This window comes from Lissotriton vulgaris, chromosome 9 (assembly GCF_964263255.1).
Source record: "Lissotriton vulgaris chromosome 9, aLisVul1.2, whole genome shotgun sequence".
NCBI lineage: Eukaryota > Metazoa > Chordata > Amphibia > Caudata > Salamandridae > Lissotriton > Lissotriton vulgaris.
The window spans coordinates 939,438,735-939,451,326 of NC_141697.1; the positions used below are offsets into that span (position 1 = coordinate 939,438,735).

General features: G+C 42.6%; 1 protein-coding gene across 1 annotated transcript; it reads left to right on the forward strand.

Annotated features, from left to right (window-relative positions):
• The first annotated feature begins 5,183 nt into the window (after positions 1-5,183).
• Positions 5,184-11,172, forward strand: GPX1 (glutathione peroxidase 1). Its single transcript, XM_086938791.1, has 2 exons — positions 5,184-5,446; positions 9,672-11,172. The coding sequence occupies exons 1-2, from the start codon at positions 5,225-5,227 to the stop codon at positions 10,032-10,034; spliced, it is 585 nt and encodes a 194-aa protein (XP_086794917.1). The 5' UTR covers positions 5,184-5,224; the 3' UTR covers positions 10,035-11,172.
• The last annotated feature ends 1,420 nt before the right edge of the window (positions 11,173-12,592 follow it).

Below are 12,592 nucleotides of genomic sequence, written 5' to 3' on the forward strand. Positions count from 1 at the left end.
CTTGGAAACAGGCCATGGTGCGGGCACTGTTAAAAAAAACCAGCCTAGACCCAGACGACCACTCCAGTTATCGCCCCATTTCACTTCTCCCTTGGGTGAGCAAGGTGCTGGAGAAACACATAAACACGCAGCTGGTCCAGTTCCTGGAGGACCACTCTCTACTACATACTTCCCAGACAGGCTTCAGACCAAAGCATGGTACTGAAACCGCCTTATTAGCAGTCACCGAAGAAACTAGAAGGATACTAGACCAGGGAGGATCAGTGGCAGTGATCCTCCTTGACCTAAGTGCCGCCTTCGATACGGTCAGCTATAACACCTTGCTAGACCGTCTCTATAACATCGGAGTTTCAGGTGACGCTTTAAGGTGGCTCGAGTCCTTTCTGTCTGGGAGGTCGTTTCAGATCTTCGATGGAAAGACAGTGTCCTCCAGGAAACCCTTGAGCTGCGGAGTGCCACAGGGCTCTTCCTTGAGCCCTTTGTTGTTCAACGTCTACATGAGGCCACTGGCGGGTGTTGTCGAACCATATGGCATTAAAATCGTGTCATATGCCGACGACACCCAGCTTGTGGTCTCGCTGGCAACGGAGAACAATACTCACTCCTCAGCAGACCTGTTAAACTGTCAGTGGACGTGAAGGGATGGATGACCAACTCCTCCCTTAAGCTGAATGGAGAAAAGACGGAGCTCATGCTCCTGGGCCCAACCTCTCCTGTGTCTTTCACCTCCCTATGGCCCAGTGCCCTGGGTCCCCCGCCCACTCACAAAGAAAGTGTTAAAAGCCTGGGAGTATGGCTAGATAACAAACTTTCCTTTTCCACCCAGGCCAAAAATCTGTCCGCCACCTGCTTTGGCCTACTCAGAATTCTGAGGAAGGTGCTCCCGTTACTTCCCCTAGAGGCCAAAAAGGTGGCAGTCCAAGGTCTGATTCAATCTCGCCTGGACTCAAATAATGCTTTATACTTGGGGGCCCCGGAGATGACCCTCAGGAAATTGCAAATTGTTCAGAACTGTGCAGCACGCACTTTGCTGAAAATTCCACGGACCCAGTCGGCCAGACCTGCTCTGAAGAGCCTCCACTGGCTGCCAGTGAAGCAGAGAGTGTCCTTCAAGGCGCTATGCCTGGCACATCGTACCTTTTGGAAGACGGGACCTGCCATAAACACTGGCCTGGTTACCCCCTACCACCCTAAAAGGAACCTTCGGTCTTCGGAGGCTTTCCTGGCCGTTGTGCCTAGGGTGAAGCGAGCTAGGTCTGGAGGCAGGCTGTTTTCCTTGAACACCGCTAGGCTATGGAATGCTCTTCCCATCACACTCCGCTCCAACTCTGACCTTCTTGCATTCCGGAAAAACCTAAAGACACTGTTGTTTGTTCAATCCTATGTACCTTAAGCTCCTTCAGTCACTTTCCCTCTATCCAGCGCTTGGACGCCTACGGGCAGCAACCGCGCTCAATAAATACAAAAAAATAAAAAATTAAAATTAAAAAAAAATGCACAAGAGAAAGAGCATGGCATCCAAGAGCTGATTCCATGGTTACAATGATCAGTCTGGGGGTGTGCTTTGCACCAGGCTTTGGATATTTCATGCAAGCATAATCCTAGTTCTGTGTCCACCAATATGGTCTTATGGAGTGTGCATGCTGTGGATTCTGCTCTCAACTGTGCACGGTGGTGGACAAATGCTATCTGGAGGTGGTAATAGTTAAGGCTATGCAGTTTTAGTTTCTAAATCTGTGCTAAGCGGATGGGAATCAAGGAACAATTCCTATGATTTTGCAAATTCTCATCTGTTGCACGGCTTAAAAAAAAGCAAAATGCAGTGGAATGCATGCGGCTCTCGGTTCTTTCCACAAATTGCGAAAGTACTAAGTGTGTGGTGCAAGGCAAATTAAAATTTCTTTCAAGAGCATTCTCGGGAGCAGGAAAATGTAATTACCTTAAAGGTAATTGTATTAAGGAAATTGCATTGCTAGCCACTGACAGTGCTTATAAAAGCTGCCTCACCTGCAGAGAATCCTCTGTACTGCGTCCCTTGCCTTCAGAGGTAGGTGCCACTCACCGGCTCCCCTGGGGGGGAAGTTACTTTTATGGGTACCATCTAGGATTAGGTAACGTGGTTATTTTAATACAATTACCATTAAGGTAGTTACATTCTATGGGTCTTGATAGTGCTCCTGAAAGCAACTGTGATGGACTTTGGTAAACTTTTTTTTTCCAGCTTTGGGGCAACAGTGATCTTGCTCTACATGTGACAAAAAGCAATCACACATTTTGACTAGTTTGGTTTTTAACCAGAAGGTTGTACTAACTATACGTTGAAGAACCTTGAGAAGCAGATCATGAAAAGATGTAGTTACTGCACCGTAAAAACATGCAGATAAAGCGTAGAGTAAATGGAAACATAAACATTAAGTTACACTGGTTTGTAATTAAGCCTGTTTTAGTTGTTCATTCCATGTGTATCAATCAAAAGTAAATGTGGTCTACTTAGGTGTTATATGATATCTAACAGCTCTTATCAAAATAATGAAGTGTGTAAAGAATGAATGAAGTCTATTATGGTTCAGAGATTTACATGTAGTATTTAGAGGGTTTCATGTTTAAACTCCATATTTCATGGCGTGAAACTGTGCACCAAGTGAGAAAAGAGAAAAAGGTTCTGCACGTACATAAAAAGACTGAATGTTTAGAAACTTCTAGAGAATAACCTTCATATATGTTCTAATGAGAATTACTAGAAATGCTATTAATATTTTAGGTTTTGAAATTATTTTGCACTTTGGTTCTTTGAAAATACAGTAATATGTTATAGTTACATGTGCTAATTACAATGAAACTAATATGTTGTATGAGTGCAAATAAGTTGAAGAGAAAGATATAAGGCCTTAAAGACTCTAAATGTAATGTATATTTCTATTATTTTATATTCTATATTTCATTAACTAATTTCAATATAGGCCTGCATTTCCCCTATTTTGCTTGATCCTGTTCTCATGGAAAGGCTTCGTAAACTTGCAATGTAAAATGAAACTATGTTTCATAGGGAGAGTTCCCATGTGCATACAAGGACCGCTTGCAACAAACTTCGTTACTTTGGGAACATCTGCTGCGAGAAACTGTCTTCTCGAACTCTCTCATGTGCCTTTGCTAAAAGACTATTGTTTATAAATTATACATACTAGATGGTTCGACAGACTACGTGAAGATCACCACCTTTTTTACGTAAAAATGTGTCTTCTTTATGCTGCATGACAATCACCCTAAATGAACTGACCAATTAACTGAGTGGTCTGACCAGATAAGGTGACCCAGAATTTAAGGATTATAATATACTTTGTGCGACGGAGAGACAGGGGTCTACTACTTCTTCTTGCTCCTTGCGGACTGAGAGACACATCATTTGTTTCATTGCGGACTCTAATAGTTTTCCTTTGGCTGGCGCATACGCTGTGTGCGCTATTCCCAGACTTTTTTCCCTCATGGGAGAGAACCTTTGAGCTGATATGGTTCACATCCATTCCTGAACTATTCTAGATCTTTGGTAATTTATTGCCCACAAGAGATAAATTGGATTATTTAGCACTTCTAAAATGAAATGCTTAAAATTGATTATTTACTTTTTTTGTCTTACTGATAAAAATGTGCCTTTTACTAAGTCTTGTTTCTGTTTCTCCATGACTTGTCCCCAATAATTGATTGTGCATTCCATTGAGTAATAATAAGGGAGGGAAATTCTAAAAGAAAGATATCCGGACAGCAGATTCTAATGTTACAATTCTGCATAGCTCACCTGAATTATTGGTTTGCGTGATTTTCATTTGACTGAATTTCTTAAGGAGATTTGGTCTAGCTGTAATATTTAAATATATATATATATATATATATATATATATATATATATATATATATATATATATATATATATATATATATTTATTTACAAGCGTGTAGGTCAGTTACCCAATTCCTGGTCCTCATTGCATAACTGGATTGGATCCTCCATAGCCGACCCCTCTTAGCACGATTCAAGATCCATGGGAGGACCAGGTAAATGAATCTGAGGTGTAGTGAAAAGAGGTTAAGTGAGACAAAGTAAATGGGCCCAGTGGCGCTACATTATCAAGGGAGGTTTTTTTTGCACTTTTATATATATATTACGAACTCGACCCAAAAGTTTTGGAGTGCTTTGCGCAGGAGCGGCCTGTGCAGATAAGTGCGGTGAGCCGAGTTGGGGGGGGATTTCGACAGACGACGTTGAAGGAAAATTAAACCCTTGGCTGCGGGGCATTTTCACCTGCTGTGCTGGGGGGAGGGGGGTCACGCGCGAGCCGCCGTGCTTGTGGAGGCACAGTGGAGCTGCACTTATGACGAGCTGAGCTCGTCACAACCACACCTGTTTTGGAATGTTCAGCACAGCGGGGAAATTATCCCCGCGTGTGAACGTTCCAACGGTCATGACGAGCTTAGCTCATCATGAGTGCAGCTCAACCGTGCTTCATGACGAGCTGAGCATGCAACAGGTTAATTACTTATTTAATTTTCCATCATCGTCGTCTGTCGAATCCTACCCAAACCGGCCCCACCGCTCTCACCTACACGGGTCGCTCCTGGCTTTGCTTTGCTTTACGTGACCTTTGCGTTACATCACACAAGGTCGAATATTTTAATCGTACATATTCTGGCAATGCTTACTTTGATAACTTTATTTCGGTCAATGACCATAAAAGTGCAATAAAATATATACAAGCACAATGCTTATAGAAGCAGACGATTTAAAGATAAAAATCTAAATTGCACTACGGTTTAAAAAAATGTATGCATTCGATGTTTAGGTTTGTTTTCGAAATTATCAAAGGACAAGATTAGGCCCATCAGCTAAATTACATCCCTAGATGACATTGGGGCACCAGTGATTTCCTTTTAAGTCAGGGATTTTCGGGGCAGTGTTTTAGTCGTGTAATTTTATCTTGCACTGGAATTGACGTGGAGCACAACCAGAACTGCTTAACGTAGAGGAAGAGGGAACCTTAAAACAGACAAGTGCGCGCCCGGTAGGTTCGGCCTCAACAGGGGTTGCTCTAATGACGTCATTCTTTCTGGGGGCCTACCGGGGAGAAGTTTGGACGCATGCGCACGCCGGTGTCAGACTTTATTTAATAGCTGGCGAGGTGCTCCGCCTTGAATCATTCTCTTGCTGTTCGAGCCTGTTCTGAGGTGAATCATGGCTGGGAAACGTTTCTACGAGTTATCCGCGCGGCTGCTTGCTTCTGGAGAGGCCCTCAACTTCAACGCCTACAAGGGGAAGGTGGTGCTCATCGAGAACGTGGCGTCGCTCTGAGGCACGACGGTGCGGGATTACACCCAGATGAACCAGCTCCAGCGGACCTTTGGGGATCGCGGGCTGGTGGTCCTGGGCTTCCCGTGCAACCAGTTCGGGCATCAGGTAAGGAGGGCGAGGCTAGCTGCATCACTGGTGCGTACCGCGCACGTGCACCGGGATACCACATGTGTGCCACTGACGAGTGCGTGGAAGTCTTACCTGTGAGTGACCGTAAAAATGTACCGGGTGCGGTTCCCGCAATAATATATGCGAGGTTATTGAGTCGCACATATGTGTAAACCACACCCTGTACCGTAAACTAGGGGTCGATACCTGGGATTGTAGCCAAGAATGGAGCTGAACTTTAAGCGGCAGTTTATTTGTTTTTATGTATTTAATGCGATTTTCTATAGCGCAAAGTTGACCCGAAGGTGTCGGAGCGCTTTACATAAGAACCAGTTGCAAAACATAAGGATTTTTTAGTATTACATGCGTTACATAAAAGATACAAACAGACAAAATTGCAAATGTACAAGATGAAGTCACACAAGGAAGAGATACAAACAGAAAGTAAAATTGCTAATGTAGAAGTAGTAAAGTCACTCAAGGAAGAGCTACTCATGGATAAACTCTAAGAGTCACATAGAATCCCCCCCTCACACACCCATCCCCTAAATAACCGCAGAGTTCTCTCTAAATCCTAAATCCTAGTTGTATTACAGAGGGGACGAGGCAACACATTAAGCGAGAGACGAGGTTTGGGTCTGGCTCGGCTCTTCAGAGCCTGCACACTAGCCGAGCCATGGAATTAGTTGGCGGAAGTCATGCAACAGACCTCTTTTAAAATATGAACAAATCTGGTTATGATTCAATTAATTTAATGTGCGGAAGATTTTATCCTTAGTAGTACAGGTTGTTATACTGCATTGAAAAGCATCTTTAACTTAGTTTTTAAACACGAAACTAGCAAACTTTCTGCTGCTCACCCTGACCTCACTAGCATTAGACTGTCGTCTGTACCCTGCAGTGGTAGATTCTTATTAGAGATGAAGCCACAGCATTATTTTTGTACACCGCGTGGCCTTATTCCACTTATTTAAGATTTCTTGTGTATATTAACGTACAAAAAAACTCCAGAAATAAGATTTGCCTGGGACTACAACTGGGTGAAGCGAGGAAGCCGGGCGTGAGTAGGTGTTCTGTTGTCACATTAGTGTCGCTTGCCGGCGTGATGCTTCGGCTGGCTTTGCGCTCGAGTGCTAAAATGACCTTGAGCTGAGTTTCCTATCTGGCGCTGCTTTAGCGACTCGTCCACCTCACCGCTAGGGGCTTATTTACCATCCCTTTGCCCCGCAGGTGCGTTACCTTTTCCCATATTTAGTGGCGCAAGGGACGTGTAAATAAGCCCCTTGCTTTCTAATATGCTCGTCATGATGTGCGTGACGACCCCCGACTTCAGTGGCGGTAACAAAACTTGAGCGGAGGGACTGTCTGTAAAGTACATGAACTCCCTTCCCACCCGGACCCAATCAGGAGGAGCTCTAAGACCACGTGCCCGCCTCACTTGCAGAATGCAGAGGTCCCCCGCCCCACGGGGGGCTAACATGACGCCACTGGCATCCTTACTTCGAGACAGCAGTTGCGCCTTATGTCCGAAGTGGCATGCGCGTTATATCTTAATTTTTTTGGTTCCGGTTTCTCACTACAATACAGCGCTGATGGGCGGACGGCTCGTCTTTGCAACGCCTAGTTTAGTTTACACTCTAACGTTTCATTGTAATAGTTTGGCGCGGCCTGGGAGTTGTATATCCAAATCATTATTGGCTATCCACACCAGGCGCGCAACGCCCACTGCTGAAAGGGCAACAAACCCCCCGCCCCCCCCCCCCCCCCCCCCCGCCTGTGGGTCAGCTCGGGCTGAGACAGCTTCCCGGGCGCACACAGCGGCACCCGAGTACTTCACAGGACTTTAAAAGACATTTTACTTGCTAGCGAGGCTTTGTTGTTTTACACCTTCTTAGAACCCCTGCCATCTCCACTCTGGCTGGAAGAATTAGCCCAAGGAGTGTGAAAACCGTGTTGGGCCCTATTGAAGAATGGGAGGCCACCCAAAACAGAGCTTGACAAATAAGTTAAAGGGGCTGTATGATTGGTTGATTGTCCTCCCAAATGTACTACTGCGCCTCCAAGCTTGTGACTCTCAATGATTAGATCTTTGCCATGCTTGATGCACCCTCCCGGCGAATGGACAGATATGCAATGGGGTCATATGGCTCTTGCTGCTTTGTAGTGGAAGCGATCCAGATCACCTCAACTAAGAGAATCCACCTGTGACCTATTACGAGGTGTGGACAACCTGCAAGGTTTTAACCAATGAGACACAATAGGGTTTAAGATGGGATATGTATGTGGAAAGACAGGCCAACATTACTGGAAACCCTTAGATATGGAGTATACAGACACAAACCTAGATATCTACAGTTGACATGCACTTACAGCTCATATCCCAATGAGTATAGAATTATCAGAGCCACTCGCTTAGAAAGCAATCTCCCTTATATAGAAAGGAAATTAGTAATTCTCCAGACCCTATAGAGAAATTGTAGAAAAGGTGGTAGGGAGACCTATGGGGAATTCCAGGTTTGACAGATAATCACACTTTAATAGTGTATGGGCCAAAGGCAGCTTCAGTCCTACAGTATAGGACTGTCCCCATTTGAAACTTGGTGGATGGGAGCTAGAAATTACTATGCAAATATTAGTCTTCAAAGGAATGTCTGCTCCAAAATGATCTGTTAGATGTATGAGCAGGGGTGTGGAATTTATTAAAATGTCATCTTGTCCCTGGGACAGGTTGTTTTATAAATCTACTTGTCCTGTAATAAAATCCATGTGTCCCTTTCGTTCCATAGTGCGACGACTAATTATGGCAGCAATCACATTATGTAAGAGCTGCCTTTCTCCAGATCTACATAGAGGGGCTGGAGGTAGCGCAAGCAATACTTCCAGGTTTGGAATGCCCTTTTCAATCTGTGCCATCCTACTAACTTAAATGTTTTAGAGGTTTTCACTAGGTCTGATCTAATTTTTCCCATACTGAAGTTGAAAACGGGGGGGGGGGGGGTTAAGAGAAATGTGGTTGAAGGGAGAGTGGATCTAGTTAATGCGTAACCACTTTTTTGTATGAGCAAATCTCCACATGCATATTTGCGCATGCTAAAATGCAGTTCTCATATTTTTTTAGGAGTACTATTTCTTGGCCTTCTTATGTAAATCTGCACTAATGAAAAGGCCATGTACTATGGCTGCACTTATTTGACTTCTTTAAACCATTTTTACAATAATTTTGCCTAATTAGTTTTGGTGTTAGCCAAGAACTTTTGTTTTTATTAAATTCTCTAGCTGTCTGCTGGCTTCGCGGAAGGACAGCATTCTACTCTTTCCCAGGAGTATCTCTGCACACTAAGTAGTTTTGTTCAGCCCCAGTGACTACTGTTGCAGTGTGTTCTTTTTTGAGCCCCCCAAAAATATTTTTGCCAAAGTTTGTTATAGTGACGAGGGCCCGACCGCTCCCACAACAATGTTTTCCCACAACCATGTCCAAACAAGACACATGGAGAAAACCAAAAGGCTGACCACCATGTTTAGACATACATGCTTTGCCAATGCTTGTTTAATTTCATGTTTCCCATAATCTTGTTGTAACTAGTTACTAATTCTCCATAATGAATATTTATGGAAAAAACTAGTGTGTCCACACATTTTACTAAATGATGCTTCACAGAATTGATCCCTATAATTTCAGTAGTTTGGCAAAATGTTTTTTCCTAGTTGCACTTTTTTTTGAACATTTTATCTTGAAAGCAAAGAATCATCAATATTGATTCCAAGCTCCTGTAAATATTTGCATCTAATCAGAGCCTTCTGTTAGAATTATACATTTTGTAAACGTCTGTACACACTTTTAAACTGGAACAACTGTCAGTAGTGCAGTCCGAGCTTACAACATTTCCTTAGAGTGCTCACCCTAATAACAAAGGCTTTGGATTAAAGACCCATAAATACAAGCTAGAACATAATTAACTTATGGACACACATATTACCATAACTGCAGACAATGCCGTTCCCTGATCCATAATGTGTAATCTATCAGCTAAAGTTTTTGCTACAGGGGGGTTGGGTCTACTTACTGTAGGGCGTTATTATAATAGTCTCATTTTCTGATATTAACTCTGAGTGTTAATTATAACTGAGTGTAAATTTCTGTTCAGGTGTGTTTATTTTTTTATTTTATTTTTTACATTTTGCGTGTTATATAATATTCATCCCTTTCATTCTCTGTTCTCAGGAGAACACCGGTAATGAGGAGATCCTGAACAGCTTGAAGTACGTTCGTCCAGGCAAAGGGTTTGAACCCTGCTTTACCCTGTTTGAGAAGTGCGATGTGAACGGTGAAAAGGAACATCCCATCTTCACCTTCCTGAAGGAGCAGCTCCCTTACCCAAGTGATGATTCGGTTTCCTTGATGAATGACCCCAAGTCGATCATCTGGTCTCCAGTCCGCAGGAATGACATCTCTTGGAACTTTGAGAAGTTCCTTGTGGGCCCAGACGGGAAGCCATTCAAGCGGTATGGCAGGTGCTTTGAAACCATCAACATCCAGACTGACATTGAAGATCTACTGAAATCATCACACACAACTAGCTTCTAAACTACCAAGTGTTGTGTAGATTTGAGTAGTGTGCAGTTCATGTGAGTGCCTGGTGGATTGTGTTATTCAGTCCTAATTAATGGATGGGTACCAAAACTAGCAGAATGAGCTTGGGTAGTAAACAAATGACAAGTGCCGACTACAAAAATAAAAAAAATTAAGCTCTCCTTAGAGGTGCATATTTAGTCCTTGCTGTCACATCTTGTGCTTGTTTCTCAACATCTGCGTCTTGAAACCCATGGTTTTCTGTACGGCTCCACCATTAACTTTTGTTGATCGATTGATGATACTGGTGCTGCCGCCTTTGAAGTGGCCACAACAATTACTACTCTGCAGAAGTCGATGCATTGGGGGGAATGAAGCAGTGTAGATGTAAGCATGAAAGCAAGGATATTGCAAAATTTGTTAAATGAATGGATAATGTGCTTCTTTATCTGAGCAGAATATGACAGTGGCCGCCACACCCACTTTAGAATACCAAAACCCTCTGTGAGGCTCCTTACGTCCCTCAAACTCTGCCAACATTGGCAGTCTTTGCCATAATTCAAAATTGTATGTCGGACAAAGGCTTTCTATTTGTATTTAAGAGATTTATATTTTTTATATTGGGTAGGTATTTATGAAACCATCCGACCATGTACTAAAGTATTCTTGATTTTTCCACTCCTGAATGTTTGTTCTAGTACGGAAGTCTTTATAAGGTGGTCTGGGCATTTGGTGGTATGTAGGTCTGTCCCTTACTAGATTTCTACAACCATTAATTGTATTGTTGCTTTTTTGCACGCTGTGTACGTGGCAAAGATGGCCAGGCTGAGGGAGCCAGTGTGGAGGCACTGACATGAACTGTTGATGTAATAACTATATTGGCACTGCTCTACAAGTTTGCTGTGATGTCCTTTGTTTTTTAAAATACTCATGATATCCGTTTAAGAGATGATGTTATGCTGGCTGCTTTTGGATGTTATTGTTTTTGGATGCTCTACTTATGATGGTGCTCTTTTAAAATATTTTATGGAACAGCACTTGATGTATTTTGTAAAAGGTCTTATGAATGATTAGCAGACAGTGGCAGTGTAAGCAGAGCAAGATCTGTAGACGGCATTGATGATTTTATGACAATAAAGTGATTTACATTGAATGTTTCTTGTACATTTATTACATTTCTTTTTTTAATAAACTCTGGAGATTCTGTGAATGACAAAACAATTGAGAATTCCACATCAGTGTTAATGGGTACAGTTTGGGAACACCTTTTTACTGTTTACACCAGCCTTAAGCCCATGTTCAGAATGGGTGTCGGCTGGTGCTGAAGGTGTGTCCAGGATGACATGATGCGAGCCATCCTGGGACCATGAATGACTATTAGCAGTCATGATTTCTGGTGTGGCAGATAACTACTAAATCTATTAGCCCCTGGAACAACTGAGAAACTTGATTAAGAGGTTGGGAGTTTAACATTGACTTCAAATGCTGATCTCCCTAAAACTGTAAAAGCCATCAAGTACTTCAAGGCATTTAGGAATTATAACTGGCATTTGCCAAAGCATCCCAACCATACCTGTAGCCCTAGGGTGAAGATGACTGTGTATCCTTCTTGAATTGGCAGATACAGTATTCCATGAGGTTTTGTAGGATGTCTGCTGCTATACAGGCTCAGGAGTTGGAATGCTTTTGGAAATACTGGAATTAAGTATGCTGGGCCTCCTGTTAGCATTTTGCACGCTTATAAAGCGAAGAGCATAAAGGGAGTTGTATAGTTAAATCTGGTTCCTGTAAGTGCAGCAACAATAGCGTTCTTGTTTTCCTGTACGAGAAATGTCATTCTAGCTCTGCATTTGTGCATGATTAAACACCCAAAACTTTGTTCTCTATATTTAAATTGATGCCCAGGTTTTTTTTTCCTTTCCCTCATTTATGCGATTTTTATTGTTTAAGCAACAGGGTCAACTCACACTGTGCACCCTCGAGATTTTAGGTGAGAGCCAAATCTTAAAACAAACACTTTCCACGATTTATATAGTCCTGTTCCAGCCTTTATAACTCTTAAAGTTGCAATTGCGCTTGTTGAAATCATTGGACATCCCTTCATATCCTACCACCTATAATTCCAAGTGTTTTGTGTGCTTACATTCCCCTCTGGCTCTATCCAGATAAAAAAAAAAATTCTATTGACCGGACCCAGTCATCAACCGTAGGAGAACTGGGAAGAATCCAGTTTATGCAAATCTCGCGTCTAGCAAGAAGTATGAATGTAAACAAAGGTATTTCTGTTTTTTCATTAAAACATAATCTTCAGGATCCAGAATACCAAAAATAATAGTAAAAGCTCTTACCTTAATCTTATTTACTCTTATCAATCATCTTACCAATTCGCTCCAAAATAAATCAAGGTGATGACACGAGTAAAACATGTGAATATCATTTACATCCTTCTCACTGCATTTTGGGCATTTTCTCGTCACCTGGGAGTTAATTTTTGACAGCCTTTCGGGGGTCCAGTAAGATCAGTGCAAAGTAAACAAATTATTTTTCCTAAGAGGCAGAAATTATAATGTGCC